The following is a 16,179-nucleotide window of genomic DNA, read 5'->3' on the forward strand; positions in this document are numbered from 1 at the left end:
GCTGGGTGGCCGTGAAGCTGCAGATGGAGTGCAAAGAGAGGAGAAAGAGAGACATCCATGGCAACACATATTAGGAAGCCTATTAAATTGTTTTGGATTACGGCCAGACAATAATAGCAATGAGCTGTAACTTTTCCTTCAGTCTGTGTTCTCTCGACTGTGATGCATTATGTATTATGTACTGTTTGAACTTTCTTATTATTGTGATCATGTGGCATGAAGCCTATAATAATGGCTGCAGCTTTAGAGTGCTCAAACTCTGCCGTCGAAGGCTTTGATTAACCTTCCACCCATCCAACTGCAGGGGAAAACTTTTTTTAAAAAAACTATTCTTCTTGCTGTTTACCTTGCAGCTACTTTTACGTAAAAAGCCAACGGTTGTGCACACAGATAAATTGCGCCATAGCATGATTATACAGTATCATGCTAAGATCTTGCTCTTTTCGTGAAAGTGTAACCTGGCCTTTTAAAATGAAACAAGGGAAGCAGCCAGGCCCCCAAAATTGAATGCATAATTCACAATGTGGGACATGTCAAGCTGTCCCTGTTATTTCAGAGCATAATTTGAATTATTGTCCTCCACCACATTGTCTGTTAACAGCCCGCTGCAGGCAGTCGGGTCAGGCTAGATGGTATTCGCGCCATGTCCTCGGCCGGGCAGGAGCGCCACATTGTGTATCCCCGGGGGAGTGTGGGGGTCATTTCTCCTGGCAGACGGGACAGGTGTGTGTACAGAGACACAGTCTGCTCGCCTGCCTGCCTTGAGGGCCCTGGTGTACCTGTAAACACTGCAGAGTTATGGGGTCCTCACACATGCTGAGGGCAAGTCCAGGTCAGCTGGAATGTGTTTATGCGTGTCAGAGTGGGCGGCATGGGGGTGTGTTTCTCTGCATGCATTCTTGTATGTGTGTTTATGAATAAGGAGTTGTAGTGAGAGAGAGGGACGGTGGCGACTGGATATAATGATTATTGAGACGTGGCACACATTTTAATCAGTGCATGATTCTGTGTGTGTTTGTGTGTGTGTGTGTGTGTGTGTGTGTGTGTTTGTTGTTGGGCCACGTGGAAGCATCTGGTGCAACACAACCATGGCTCCAGTGGAATAGTCTCCAGATGTGTTTGTGTGTTTTGGCCCCACTGTCTCTTTGACTCTGGACCAACCAGCCTGCATGCAAATCATTTGCATTGTGCATTTTGCTTTGTTGTCTTGCGTTTATGTAGGTATATGTTTGCAGCAGTATTTGTACTTTCTTTCTGACTTTAAGAATAGTTCTCTAGATTTGGGTCACGCGTGTGTGCACTTAAGTGGACTTTGTCAAACATATTTAAGTGTGTGTGTGTATGTGTGTAGCAGCTGCCCAGTCAAAGGGCAACCAGATGGACAGGATAATGATTATGATCAGACTTTATAGAGTTACACTCCTTAATGAGGGACATTCTGGTTAATTCATATGCCACTAACAAAGCCCGCATCATACCACATAATTAACACATCAACTGTGACTGACTCATAAATATACATCAATGTCTATTTAGAAGTCAAGCATAATGTGCAGCTGTCGGCAGAGTGAGCAGACTGGATGGCATGCTGACAGAATGTGGGAAGGATTTGACTTTTCTGACTTTCTCTTTTTCTGTTTGTTCATCCATCAGTTGGTGGCTGAGCTGAGCTGAGCTGAGCTGAGCTGAGGTGTTTTTGGAGGAGTGAAACCATGTGGCTTCTCTGCTCCTGTCTGACTCTTTTGGCCCTCAGCTTCGGATCATGTGACACGCTGACATCAGAGGAAGGTGAGTTTCCTCTTCTCTGCTGGTGTTTTCCAAAATATAAGCTTCAGCAGTGGTTATGCAATGGGAAAAATGTATCTTGCCTCCTTGCCAAGACATAAAGGAGAAGATGGACCCTCATATCTGTCCTTGAAATATAAGGCTACAGCCAGCTTCTGGTTAGCTTAGCCTAGCATGAAAACTGGAAACAGGGGAAATGCACTAGGCCTAGCCTGGCTTTGTACATCTCAGCACCTCTAACGCTTGCCACGTTAGCAGCGTAGTGAGCTTCAGGGTGGCTGGTTGGAGTCTCCACTGTTTGTCTTGCAACAACCTGGAAGTCTCTGCACTAACAAATATTCTGGCACAAATCCCCACATAAAACCATAACATGCAATCTTTATACTGTTTTTTGTGCAGATTAAACTAACATGATGGAACATGTCACCTAGTGAGCTTTGATGCTGTCAGGGGGATTTTGTTACTTGACACAACCCAGACTAGCTGTTCACATCCATTCCAGGCTTTGCACTAACGTAAGATAATTGGCTGCCGGCTGTAGCTTTATATTTACCGCACAGGCCTTAGGTCAGTATCAATCTTCTCATCTAACTCTCTCCAAGCAAGCGAAGAACTGTTGAACTACCGCTTTAACAAAAATAAGATTTTAAATAAGATGAAGATAAACATTTATTCCAAATTGGGTGTAAGCAATAAAATCACTGCATTGCATTTACAGCGAATGTGGAGCTCTATTAAACTCCTTTATCCCTCCAGCATTACTGCTGCCTACCAATGAAGGTGAATAAAAAATCTTAAATGGTAAAGGCCATGAATGACGAATTGTTCTCAACCAGCTGCTTCTCAGAACAATCCTATATATCTTCATTTAAATGCTAAAAGGACTCCAACCATTATAACTCTTAGAACCGAGACTTTTTTCAAATGTTTAATCTGCAGTTGTTTGCCTGACCAACTCGCTTTGGAACCCATCTGACTTCGATGGACCTGTGTCCGTCTGTGTGTGTGTCTGTGTGTGCATGCACCCTGTCCTGTAGCTTATGTCTTATGGGGCCCAAGGCTGCAGTGGTACTGGGCTGTAATTACAGCTTATGTGCGTTTCACGCTGGTGGCTGTAGGTTACAGTTTGGTTAGGCTGTGGTAAGGAGGCGTGTGTGTTCACAATGTGCGGTTATATTCCTGCTTATGGGCCATCACTCTGAGTTTCTGAAAATTTGTATTGGAGAAACATGAGAAATGCTAGCTTATTTGTCTGTTGGTGTGTTGGAGAGAATGTGCACGTCTTTCTATGTGTACCCAGGTGTGTGTGTTTTTGTGTGTGTGTGTGTGAGACCAAGACAAAAAGAGACAACCAAGAAATCAAGTGACAGAGAGGTGAAGAGAAATCTTTTTTGTTGTCTCGTTTTATTTATTTATTTCGTTCTGAACTGTCATACTCCCACATCACACTGTCACTGTGTTCTCAGGGGCCGGCCCTGTGATATCACTCAGGGGGCCGTGCAATCCTCAAAGCTTGTGGAGCTCTGAAGGGAGCTTTGTGGAGGATGGGTCCCTCTTGGGATACCCTAGTCAGAGATTTCCAGATGAGACTGAGTCTGAGCTTGTCGCTCCCCAGAGTCTTTTCCCCCAGTGGTTGGAGGAAAGTGCTTTCTCAACTGCGTCTATAACACTTTGCCACAGCAAGCACCACACACACACACTATCACTATTCCTCTGACTCATCCGAATCTCTGCTTACTGGTAATTTGCTGACATTACAGCAAGAAAGCAGGTTTAAGTAAAACTAGTGTTGAGGAGTCGAGCCGGATGATTGCGCTGGAGTTCTGTAATGTATCAGCCAGAGAGACTAGCCCCCATAGTTACATTAAATTGCTGAAATTCCTTGTCTTTGGCAAAGTGTTGCTGATATGGTTTTTTTTGTGCACCACAGACCCTGCACGCTCTGAAGTAATGGATTTATGTATTGATTTGTTTTGACTCAGTTTCCTTCTGTCTGTGTTTGAGCTAAGTTGTATGTTTTCTGGTTCCATTGAATTGTATTAGTAATAAGCTTATTTGCACACAAACAGGATTTAGAGAAGAAAATCAGCTTGCAGCAAAAACAGATACGCATTACTGTGCCTGGAAAAGTTAAATTCTTTCTTGTCGTGAGGATGAAAACGATCACACCATCTGTGTTACTTGTATTCTGATAATGATACTGATTACAGTCTCTGGCCCCATATTTATACGAGGGCTGGGGAGTGTGACCTACAATTTATATCACAGTATTATTATTTTCTTTCCTTTTTTTACAGCAATGGTGCAGAATGCAGAAATAAAAGGGATACTCCACTCAAAACACGATTCCAGCTCTTTTCATTCTGTCAGCAATGTAAGGAAACATGTCCTAAGAAGGAGAAAATTAGTTAAACAATAATTTATTGGCTTCAAATAGGAATGAATGAGGTGTAGACCTACATGTATTTTGGAAGGAGTAACCTGCCCATTAATGTGGGTTAATTAGTAAATGTAATGTGATTCTTTTCTGCAAGAAATGGGATTAGTCATCTCAACAGCATTTATTTGGGAAGAAACCCAAAGTATATTATGTAAGTACAGCAGTCAGTGTACCACAGGTCATGTCTATCAAGCACATTTACATACGGCAGCAACACACACACACACACATACCCACGCAGCACACAGCAGAGAGGGAGCTTTCCTGTAACAACAAAACCAGCTGAGCTTGTGTTGCAGTATGAGGTGTGGAGATAACGTTAGCTCTGGCTGTGTGAGATGACACAAAATGCTATGTGAAAAAACAGTTTCCCACACTCAAGCTACTACTGGCTTCAGTTGAGGCTTAACATTTACACAATTTCTCTTTACTCTCCTCAATATGAAATACGCCAGCATTGCTCAGGCGTGTTGGTCTACAATAGATGGTACTAGCCACATTAGCTGTGGAGCATGCTAACGCCAAATACAACAGGCTAGTCAGCAGAATAACGGTTCTAAGTTTGATGGCAGTCCTGCTTTCTATTGGCCCTCAAAGCAGTCAGAAAAAAAAGATTAGTTCAAATATAGCATAAGAGTTTTCCAGCTGTTGTGGGGACATTTGCATCAAGTTAATCCACTGGGTCTCCACTTCCTCAGATGGTGGGAGTAGATGAAGATTTTTGTTTTCATTCTTGCAGTCAACAGCAGAGAAATTGGCGTGCTTTGATCATAATGTTACCTTCCACATCTTCGGCATTATAGCAAGGAGAATAGTAGTTACTGGATGTAACTCCAGTTCTATGAGTGCATACATACATAGCTCTCTACTGCATGCTATCGCAGCCACAGTAAAGCACATTGTTTTTAATATGCTTAAACCTTTAGCACAGTAATGACAGTATTCTAAAATCCATATTGGTGACGGTGACAAAACCAGTATATCGCCCACTCCTAACTAATAACGAGTTAACAGTAAGTAAAATATTCCTTCACATGCAGTAGACTTTCTATGTATTAAAATACCATTAAAGAGTTTTTTTAGAACTAGAAAAAAAAGGTTATTGTCTTATTGTATTGAGTAACTAAGGCTCAGCAATAAAGTAAATGCACATTTAAAACACATTTAGGAGCACACACATACACACACGCACATGTAGAACAGGACTAATTTCAACCAAAACATAAAACATATAATAAAACACCAGAAAACAATGTACAATGCAGTCACACACTGAGCTGTGTTGGGAGTCACTGACGGAGTTCACTCTCATTTTAGTTCTATTTTGGACTCCACCAGCTCCTGTGAAAAATGTGTGCTTCTTTAGCTGCTAAATCCTTCGCTTTCTTCTCCAGCAAGTCACTAACTTTGTCTGTCTGCCATTTCATGCTGGGCAGTATTGTACAGTGGATTTATCAGAGCTTTTTTGCTGAAAGCAGCTGCCTGCTGCTGCTGCTGCTGCTGCTGCTGGAATCGAGGTTGATGACCGCAGTGAAGCTGAAGTTACAGGTCAGAAAAACAAAACTATCAGTTCAAAAGATGTGAAATTGCACTGTAGAGCTGGCAGGAACTGCAGAATCAGGTGATAAATTTGGGTTTGCTACCACTGTGTGTGTATCCCCCTATCACATTATCATCATTATCCATTTTTAATATAAAATATTGAGATGTGCAGCTTTAAGCACTCATTAGACGGAGTCTTGAAAGTAATGTTATTGAGCATTAATTTTGTAAAGACCATAGCATGCCATGTTGACATTTTTATTTTAGAGAATTTGAAGCGGACCCTTAAGCATTAATTACTCTGACTCCACTGCTGATGGGCAGTTTTTAGAGCTGATGGGTAACCTTCAGGGTGTGATGAGGCTAGTTTGTAAGCTGTAACGGGCAGTGCCTGAACATTACTGGCCAGAAATGAACTTGAGCAAAACCCTCGATGACCATGTAACTGCTTGAGGGCTGCTGCTTCATGAATGAGCCTGTCTTGTGGTGCCAATACTCTCTGAAGAAAAAGAACTGCTGGAAAAAAAGCATAATCGGCAAGCGATAACCTTAAAACACCATTAAGTAAAGTAGTATCGAGTCACATCTCAATACTGCACAGTGCATGAAAATGACCAACAAGTGACTAATGCGGTCAGAAAAATAATTGAAAATGTTTGACAGCCAGTTTCCTTTCTGTGATGGTCTAACCCAGCCTCACTACCCAAATTGTATATGTAACACACGGGATGCCAGACATTATGTCAAACAGAAGATCTAATTTGAGAGATGTTCAGACTTTTGCATGTCCTGTCCAAGTTTATTGTTGTGAAAAGCTTGTAAATTTGTGTGTGTCATGAGTCAAGTCTGTGTGTGTGTGTGTGTGTGTGTGTGTGTGTGTGTGTGTGTGTGTGTGTGTGTGTGTGTGTGTGTGTGTGTGTGTGTGTGTGTGTGTGTGTGTGTGTGAGTGAGAGAGAGAGAGAGAGAGAGAGAGAGAGAGAGAGAGAGAGAGAGAGAGAGAGAGAGAGAGAGAGAGAGAGAGAGAGCTTGAGAGAGTGCACTGAATGTGGGCCAGAGGCCTACAAGGGGAAAATGAGTGAGCTCATCCATCTGAAATGCAGCGTTTTAAGTCTTTCCACTCCTCTGTGCTGCAGTTTTATCTCTGGAAACCAACCAGGAAAGCTCTCTCTTGTCTGCTTCATTTGGCTTGGAGGGCAAGTGAGACACACACTCTCCCTCTGTTTCAATCCCACCCCACCCCCCATGTTAGCCACGCATTGGCCGCTCTGAATCATTGTATTCAATTGTCAACCACATTACCCAGCATGCTTTTTCATCCTGTATGTTGCATGTGTTTAATAGTTTCAGAAGATGGAGGATTCACCCTCTGAGCCTGACTTTCTGCTGATCAGCAGCCCAGGCCAATTATCTTAGAATGCCTCATTGTGAAGCACATTCAATAACGACCATAGCCTCTCTTATTACAACCCACACACCACACACTCTGACACTGGGAGCACACTTCTGACCTCTTCCCCCTAATGAAAGCACTCTGCCAAGTGTTTGCTGCTAAGGAAACAGAATTAAAACTCAGAGGCAGTTGGTTTCAGGGTACCTAGGCCACAACAAAGCACTGGTAGATCAGGCCATTGATTCCTAAACCCTCTGAAGGTTGTTAAATATCAGTCACAATCCAAGAAATGTCACACTACTTATTTTAGCTAGGATAATGCAGTGGGTCAGCTAGAGTTGAGGTAGTGCTGTACACCTGTTTTGTTCTTTGTCATAATGAGTGCCTGAGGAGTAGAGCTTTCTCTGCTCATTGGCCTGAAGGCATGCTATTTTTGAGTTTCCTGACACTCTGGACCCATTCACAATAGTCAAATCCTCCAGGTTTCTCCTTGTCTGACACATTTCATTTGCACGCCCTCCAGGTTAAGCGTAAGTCTGTATACATCAAAAAATAGTGCTTCACTTCTCTAAAAGACCTAAAATGTCCTGAATTTTTATCTTTGGCAAGGGGGAGACTTGGGGGAACTCTCACAGCAGTGCACTGCATGACTGCCAGTGTAGTATCATTACCTGCTTTGGCAAGACTCAAACACATCCCATCAAAGAGGAAGTGAACTCAGCCAACACCATCCAATCTCTTTAAGGCTACACGCAGCTACTAGCAGGATCCTGGAGTGGCACGCATACTATGTGCTAATTAGCTTGTCAACAAGCAAATGCTTTCCTTTGATCACAGCTTGAGAGGAAATGGGGTTCAAGTTCCGCAGTGTGTCCTCTGCCAAAGTGCCTGGGTACGCAACAGTCCACTAAAATATCACCCATCCTCTGAGTTCTGTAGAAACAGCTGCTTTCTACCATGAGTATGAGCAAAAGTCTGTCAGTGTTACAAGTAAACTCAGCATTTAACGTGATTCAGAGCTTTAAAGGTGCTATGAAGTGATTGAAAGTGGTTTCTGATTTATCAGTGTGCGAGATCAGACAGTAGATAACCTCTTGTGACCTCTGTAGAACATCTCAGCCTCAGCTTTTCAATTTTACCTTTGACTTTATGCTCAGTGTCCATCAGTCTAAGCTGTGGCTTAGCTCAGCCTCATCTGGTTTTGTCATTTTCAGCCTTACGCCTCGTTAGTCTCTGATGTTGCCACTACACTGGCAGACGACAAGGTAGTTCATTTCTTGAACAAGCTGTTTCCACGCATTTTGTAAAATTTATGCTCCTGTTACCATTTAAAGGAAATATTTTTCTATTAACTCTAGGTCACCCATACTCATAAGCCCACAGAGAATAATTCTCTGTCTATCATCCAGCTGCAGTTCCTCTCAGGGGACATCTTAGCATCTTTCAGCACTTTGTTTTGGTTTCACAGCTCGCAGCTGTTTACAGTGAAAACCTTCTGATAAAGCTATCAGCTATCTGATGAAGATTCCTCGGTGATCAGATCCAGGTTTCAAGTTACATGCCCTCCTTCACAAGCAGACAGAATGTCATGTCCTCCCACCCCACAGATTTTGTTAATAATTACCAACTATCCACGGAGCAACTAATAAAAAAAGAACCCAGGTTTCATTTTCCTGAATGAAATGCCAACACAGTGGCATCAGCAAATTCTTGTTTTGCTTTACGTTTTTAAAACTCTTTCTACATATATCCTATCCATTCAACTTAGTTTCACTCCATATTTTTTCCCTGGTCATCTATGCCCGCGAGGGGGGCGCCTCCTGGTCTGAGAGCCACTGCACTGTTATCAGCTATCCTCCGATTTGTTAAAGTTCTCTTGCACAGTGGAGTGGAGTCGAGGCTGTTGGTTGTCAGTCCTGCACATCAGCATACATTTCCATAAACTCGAAGTTTTCTCAACTCCCCCACATTGTGCTGATGTTCTGAGTCTCAGCTGCTGATGTTAGTGTGTGGTTCACCTCATGATGGCCAAGATCCTTCTCTGTTCTTCTTGACAGTATGTGTGGGAAGAGGGGGGTCAGGTGTACTTTGTTAGCTGTAGCTCTAATTCATGAACCTCAGCTATATTTTGAACTCTGCGCTTACATGTTAGCATACTAAAGTTTCAAGTTGGGAAGTTAACATCTTTGTATTGTGTGAAACTAATGCTATAGCATGCCATGCTAATGCTTTCAGTCTGCTGTACAGCTGAACTGCTGAAGGATATTGAGCTATAAGCATGCTAAAACTGATGAAAGTTGGGTCAAGTCATGCAACATAGAGCATGAGTCTGAGATGTCTTAAAATGGACATAGGAGAGATGGCACAGTCTTTAGGTTTAAAAAATAAAATAAAAATTGTCTTGTCTTTGTCTCAGGATAGAGGTGCTGCAGATAGCCAGTCTTGACATGACCTCAGAAAAGAAAAAAAATAAATAAATAAATAGCGTCAGCAGTGCTTGTCCAGGTGTTAAGGGCAGGTTGCTTTTTGTCAAGCAACACCTCTCTCACCTCCCATGCCCTCCTCTTCACTTTCCCTCTCTCCGCCTTCTCTGTTCTCTGTTTTTATTTTACTTCATTCTGCTGCCCTCCAGCAACGATTACTCTTGACAAAGCCTTCATCTTGATTCTGTCTGATGGAAATGGGGCAGTGATGAAGAACAACAACAACAACAACAACAAAAGAATGAGAAAAAAGAAAGAGTAAATGGTGAGGAAAGTGTCTTACCATCTCTTGACTTCAAAAAACCTGCAATGGGAGATGTGAGGATAAGTTCTTGGTATGTGTGTGTATGTGTGTGTGAATATGTATGTCTTTAAAAGGAAGCCATGTCTTTGTGAGACTGCAGAGTGCACTTTGTGCTGTGTCAGCAGATAAGATTTCACGATGGACCAGTCAAGATATAAATACAGTATGTGTGATTGTGTGTGTGTGTGTGTGTGTGAAGATAGTGTGTGAGAGTATCAAAGGGCTCAGAAGACTCTAAACTTGTGCGTGATGTTTCCTGTACTCTCCACCGGTATCTGTTACTTTGTTCAGGTAAAACATTCAAATCGGGATATTTCTTTGACTTTTCATCTCGAGTTTTTCTCGGCTTCCCACAACACCGCTGTTTGACATCTCTTTTCCGCACCTTGACTTGTATTTGTAGACAGAGAATGACAGACTGCAGGCAGACACGCTGAAATTTGCTCTGTTTTGAAACGGTCTTTGTGTTTTTAAACCAAGATGAGCAGAAGCTGCAGGGTGTCAAGTGATGAACTTGATAATAGGTGATGAAGCGCTAAATGTGATTTAATTCTTTCTTGCGCCGGCCTCCGTGAAATTAAATTCCTAGCTCTTAATTAAAGTCAGTTAGATGTTATTATTTTATATTAGGCTCTTTCCTTGTTTTGATGAGACTTCCAGCCTGGATAAAGTGAAATTGTGGTTGGAAACACAGATAGTGTGCTGGCATTGCACGTTCAAGGCAGCCCACCATGCAGTGCACTGACTGTTTCGTCAAAGACATTCTTAACAACTTTATCACACTGAATCCTTAAAACTAGGCGACAGAAAAACATTACTTCTGTTTGAAATGCATTTTTATACTCGGTGTCTAAGAAAGAAAACTTTTTCTTCAGGCTTTCGTCTTCTTCCCTTCAATAACCTCGAGTAACACCACCACCATAACCACCACAACGACCATTGCACACTGGGCATGTTAAAAAGATTGACATCCATGGTCAATTATTGAAATCCATCACCCGCCACCCCCACCACACCATAAACACTCTCGCCCATAGAGATAAAAAGTTGTTCAGTGATAAAGGTGAATACCCCCTGCAAATTGAACCATTGTTGACTAATGTTAGAATAACTGCAGCAGAGATGCATTGAGCTGCACGGTGCAAACAGTGCTAACATGGCAGTCTCTCCAACCTTGCTATACTCATGACAGCAAGCTGATTAGCTTGACCACAGAAAGTGAATTATTTGGTGTCGCACACTTTCAGTTTGATGATTGATAACGAATGGTGGAAAAATGCTGCCTAAGCCCTTGGGGGAAAAAAAATATGTATCACTGGAGGAAACAAAGATTTAATATCAGTGTGAGAAAAGGCACATGTGGCGTGAGATCTGTGTCAATTGCGTAAGCCTTGTGCTCATCAGAGTTGGCAGCACTTCATGGCTGTTAGCATGTTTGTCAAGCTTTCTGTTCTTGCATTAACACAAAGGTCAATTGTATCAAATATCATTTATTTTGTCTCCTTAAATGTCCTGAAATAAACAGATTTTACCTGCTATAGCATAAGCTAATGCTAGCACTATCTCCAGCTGACTTTTGAATCTTTCCGTCTGATGGTACAAAAGCTAGCTGTGTGAAAACCTGCTTGCATAAGCAGCAGTGGTTACATTATGCTTTAATGTTTGAATTTTAACAGTATGCTGCACTTTTACATGAGAAAAGGCAAAGTTAGTACTATCTAATGCTAGTGCAGCTGTTTGAGTGTTTTTCTGAAGGAACATGTATAGCAATATAGCTTATGGTCTCTCAACTCTGGAAATAACACAAGACTTTATCTTGCTGGTTAGCCAGTCATGCTAATGTTTGCAGCTTACCTTAGAGCAAATAAACATGGAGGTAAAGCTAGCCCTTACTCTTTTACTTTGTATTTTTTGCTTCTCATTAGTTACAGAGAATCACTCTTATTTGGTCCGCATGGACATTATTTCAGCATGAGTGGTAAAACAAGGCCAATGAATGAGGTTAAATTAAAATATCTAACCTTCAGCTCACATGTTAATAATTTAGATTACAACTGACAGCAACAGCTCAGAGAAAATGATCAAGTTTTATTTTTGGTTAGCGTAGGGCACCACCTGCTTTCAGATTTTCTGCAGTCATGGTAAAAATAATCAAAGAAAAAAAATCCACTTTTTTGAAAACTGTGCCCTCCAGAACGTCTGGCCCGAGGCCTTGGTCCTTGGCCCCAAAGAGATCAATTAACTGTGGATCACAGTGATTCACAGGGTTCATGTCTACCTGTACTTGCCCAGTTTTTCTACTCCGTCTCACATCTCCCGCTCGCTCTGACAGGCAACACTTTTCTCTGTAACCTCCCCTGACAGGGTGAGAACATATCCATCAAACAGAGGCTACCACGACAGACAAGCTTGGTGCTAGACAACCTGTCAGACCGGGTTGTGTTCCTCCCTGCGCAGCTTTGCCCTCATTTCATCTCGCTCTCTGTGTTTTACACTCTTTTTTTGACTTGTCTTTCACCCCCACCAACTCCATCTCTCTTTCTTCCAGATCAATATTTCTGTTCCTTTCAAATGTGTGTGTGTTTGAAGTTGCTTGTTCTCTCTCACGTAAACTCTGCCCATTTCACCCAGCAGTAAGTGTGAAAGGTTATATTTGGGATAACTTCTCCAGAGACTGATGTGCTCCTCTTGACAGCTCATGAATGCTTGAATTATTGTACATTTCAAGGCTTTTGCTGTTATACACACTAACTTTTTTGACTTCTTATTTCCTTTGCCTCCGCAGATGTACAATGCCCGTCCTTACAAGTGGATGAATGGAAGTTTCCTCAGACGGCCAGGCACAATATCACCGGTGAAAAGACGAGTTCTGATATGCAAACAGACATATCCTTCTCTGAGTTTTATTTATGTGGGCGCTGATGTATGCCATTTGTTGTCAGGATTTAATCTGGTGAGGCGATTCTCCCTGCTCAAGAGTGCAGATGTCAAGAAGATCCGCAACCCTCGAGGACCTGTCATCCTCCGCCTGGGCAAGACTGCACTCCTACGCCCCACCGAGTAAGTTCACAGTACATGTCCCACACTTGCTCTTTTCCGAGCACCTGCAGATAAAACGCGTCTTGCGCTATGTGTACAGCTTTAGGTAGCAGGGAATGTATTACAGGAAGTTCTGTTGGATTTTCAGCTTTCTGTAGGCCTATGTCGACAAGCTCTGGCATTTTTTATGCCATGTCTGAACAAAGAGAGACTGAACACCCTACGGCTAATCAGCCTCTGAACCCTCGCTCAACATGTCAGCACTGTCCAATGACTGTAGCATAAAGCGTGCACTTGGTAAACCATGCACCATGGGTCAAACTCTGATTGCATTTCCAGAAATACCACTTAATTTCCCTCACCACTGACACTGGCTTGTAAAGCTGCACTGTAACAGCCTTTTGGTTTTCCGGTTGTGGCCGCATGTACTTATTGTAAGTAGTTTTTCTTATGAAATGCCTGGCTTATTTGCTTGAGCACAAACTATAGGAGTGATGCCTTAATGACTTGACATGATGCTGATGCTTGTAAAAAAATAAAAGAGTTACAAGGGTATGAATTTAATAGCGGTGTTCGAGAGCCCAGGCTTGTTCTGAGCTTGTTTCTGGGTGAAGAGACCTGCAGCCATACTGTAAAATCCAACTGAGCACATCTTCCTTGCACAACATGGTTTTGCAGCTTGACATGGTTTAATTATACTTTACTGGGTTTTCATGTCGTTATTACACAGCAGTTGGGTGTAGATTATGTTTGGAATTGCGTGACAAGTGCTTATTAGGGTTATGGCTGGCTGTTTTTCAGTCCACTTTTCTTTCTTTTCTTTTTTTCTTTTTCAGTTCTAGTGAATTATAGCTGGTTTTCAGGCGGCTGAGCTTCTTTCTACCCACCGATAAAGCAGTTTTTCAGAACTTGCCAATTGGGTCAGCCTAGAGTATTTTATCACTCTGTCCAGCGCTGTGAGCTCCACTTGCTTGAAGGCCCGATAAATCTGTCTACAAAACAGTCTTTTTCGGTAGAGACATATTGTTCTAAAAGTGTCACATATATTGTTTGTCACAGGCTTAGAGAGTAGTTGTCCTTATGAAAAGGGGGGAAGACTAAAAAACTGTCACTTCTCAGGAAATCAGTATCTTTGGAGCCAAAGAGAAAAATCCAAGATGTTTGTGTTTTGCCTTTAACCACACAGAGAGGACAGGAACACCATTCTCTATCTCTTCTCTGCTGCCGATTTGGGATTTTGTTATGGTGCAGTGTTTATTGAAATTTTAATGCTATCGAGGGCTTTGCTGAAGAACGCTACCTAGGTGACTTAACTCGGGCAGAGAATAATCAGTGTTTGCACATAAGCCTTGCCTGTCAGCTGCGCTTCAGTCTGCTTCTCTCTCGACATAAAACTTCCGATCTTGTGTTCATGTTTCTCAAACTGACTAAACAGAAAGAAAGCGAAGCTTGGTTTTTTCCATTTGCCTTTTCCCCCTTTGCCTTCTTGCCACTCTGAAAAGCAGACAGAATCACAGACGACTCAATGTCAGCATCAGTTAGGCATAATGCTTCCCATAATGCTTTGCTTTTCTTTTTTTTCCACTCTTTCCTACTTAAATTGCATTGTATGGAAGGGTTTCAGGCATTTATAAAAGAAGAGTGGAGGTGGAGAACAGATGGGCGATTAAGGGATGTAGCAGTGAGGGAACAAGAGGGTTAAAGGTTTAAATCCAGGCAATAAGTGAATGCATCAGAACAAACCCTCAGGCTTGTTCTGTGGCTTTTTCTCTTGGTAACAGTACGACTGTGCTCAGCATTTATACATGTGTGTCCTTGTGTGCAATGGTGAGCGTGTGTTCATGTGCATGTGCGCGTGTGCAGTTGCGGCATCTTTTCAAGTCCTAGGGTATAAACTGTGTTTCTGAAATTGTATAATACACGGCGCCCTCCCAGCACAGGCTCCCTGTCACTCAAGCAGCTTTATAATTCTTCGCTGGTGAGGTTGACTGAAGTGTGAGACGTGTGTAAAGTAATTGGAAAGCAGCGTTTTGCTTTGTATCAGAGGCTAATCCATTCAGATAATCCAAGCTAACGCAGATGAGTGACAGCCAGATGAAGCTACTTGTCTCTCACCTCTCTCAGTTGTTTGCTGACAGTGAAATGGGCACCAGTCACAGCTGGACACATGCATTTTAATTCCAGTGAAATGTGATTTGATTGCTTTGGGCCTGTTTCTTTTAAGCAGATATGGAGTGTAGGAGAGACGGGAAGCAAATCTGTGATATCATGGCATGAGGCCAAGATCACAACTATTTATGAATGAATGTAATGAGTACTTGTTATCGCATCAGCAAAAGTGGTATAATTTACAGTTTGCTTATACATTAAGCATTTTGCTGCAGATCTTTAAGAAAGAAAAGAAAGAAAGACATCCTTTATTAGTCATGCCACACAGTACATGCACACACATACAGACACACACGCCATGCTTGGTGAAATTCTCCGCTTTTGACCCATCCTTGGTAAGTCCTTCCTCTGCGGCAGAACAGGAGCGGTGGGCTGCCAGCTGACCGGCGCCCGGGGACCCAGTTTCTTTATCGTCACCACTGGTCAAGTGGTGATCTTCATGCATGTTTTTTTAGAGGGGGGTTTCATTTATGGAGGATCAACTGTAGAGTTAATTTTATTTTTTTTAAAAATCAACCAAATTATAAACAACCAAAGATGCAAAGCTGAGGGCATTGGTGCAAACATGTAGGAGGTGAATAAGAGAAAAGCTAAAGGGCAGAATCGTGATTTCATTTTTAGAAAACAAATGCAGAAGGCAGATAGGGGATATGAGTCAATGAGGAGACGGTGGTGTACTTTTTACAGAGATGTTTCAGCTTTCATTTGTGGAAGAGGGGGTGATTTCCTGTCTGAATATGCTGAACTTTTTTCTGGCATCCCATAAGCCTGGCTCTAGGGATGACAGTGGCAGTAGGTCAGTCATTCCACCACTTTGGTCTCTAAGCAGCTCTTAGCCATAAGGATTACCATGAAATGTTATACAGACATTCATGGTCTGCAGAGGATAAATTCAAGTTACTTTTCCTCCTCACTTTTCCTTCTTAAAAGACATGTTTGGCTTTTAGTGTAGTGTCTGGACCATCAAAAGGACTGACATGACATTTTGTACATTCATGGTGCCCAGAAGATGAATGTGAATGGCATT

At 42.3% G+C, this 16,179-nt stretch overlaps 1 protein-coding gene across 1 annotated transcript in view; it reads left to right on the forward strand.

The window, feature by feature from the left end:
* The first annotated feature begins 1,681 nt into the window (after nucleotides 1-1,681).
* The window catches only part of col16a1 (collagen, type XVI, alpha 1), a 64,046-nt gene continuing 49,548 nt past the window's right edge, over nucleotides 1,682-16,179 (forward strand). Inside the window, exons 1-3 of the mRNA XM_070985397.1 lie at nucleotides 1,682-1,788; nucleotides 12,730-12,798; nucleotides 12,887-13,004. Coding sequence (XP_070841498.1) covers nucleotides 1,713-1,788; nucleotides 12,730-12,798; nucleotides 12,887-13,004 — 263 coding nt within the window. The 5' untranslated portion in view covers nucleotides 1,682-1,712. The remainder of the gene's footprint in view (nucleotides 1,789-12,729; nucleotides 12,799-12,886; nucleotides 13,005-16,179) is intronic.

This window comes from Chaetodon trifascialis, chromosome 17 (assembly GCF_039877785.1).
Source record: "Chaetodon trifascialis isolate fChaTrf1 chromosome 17, fChaTrf1.hap1, whole genome shotgun sequence".
In the NCBI taxonomy this organism is placed as follows: Eukaryota; Metazoa; Chordata; class Actinopteri; order Chaetodontiformes; family Chaetodontidae; genus Chaetodon; species Chaetodon trifascialis.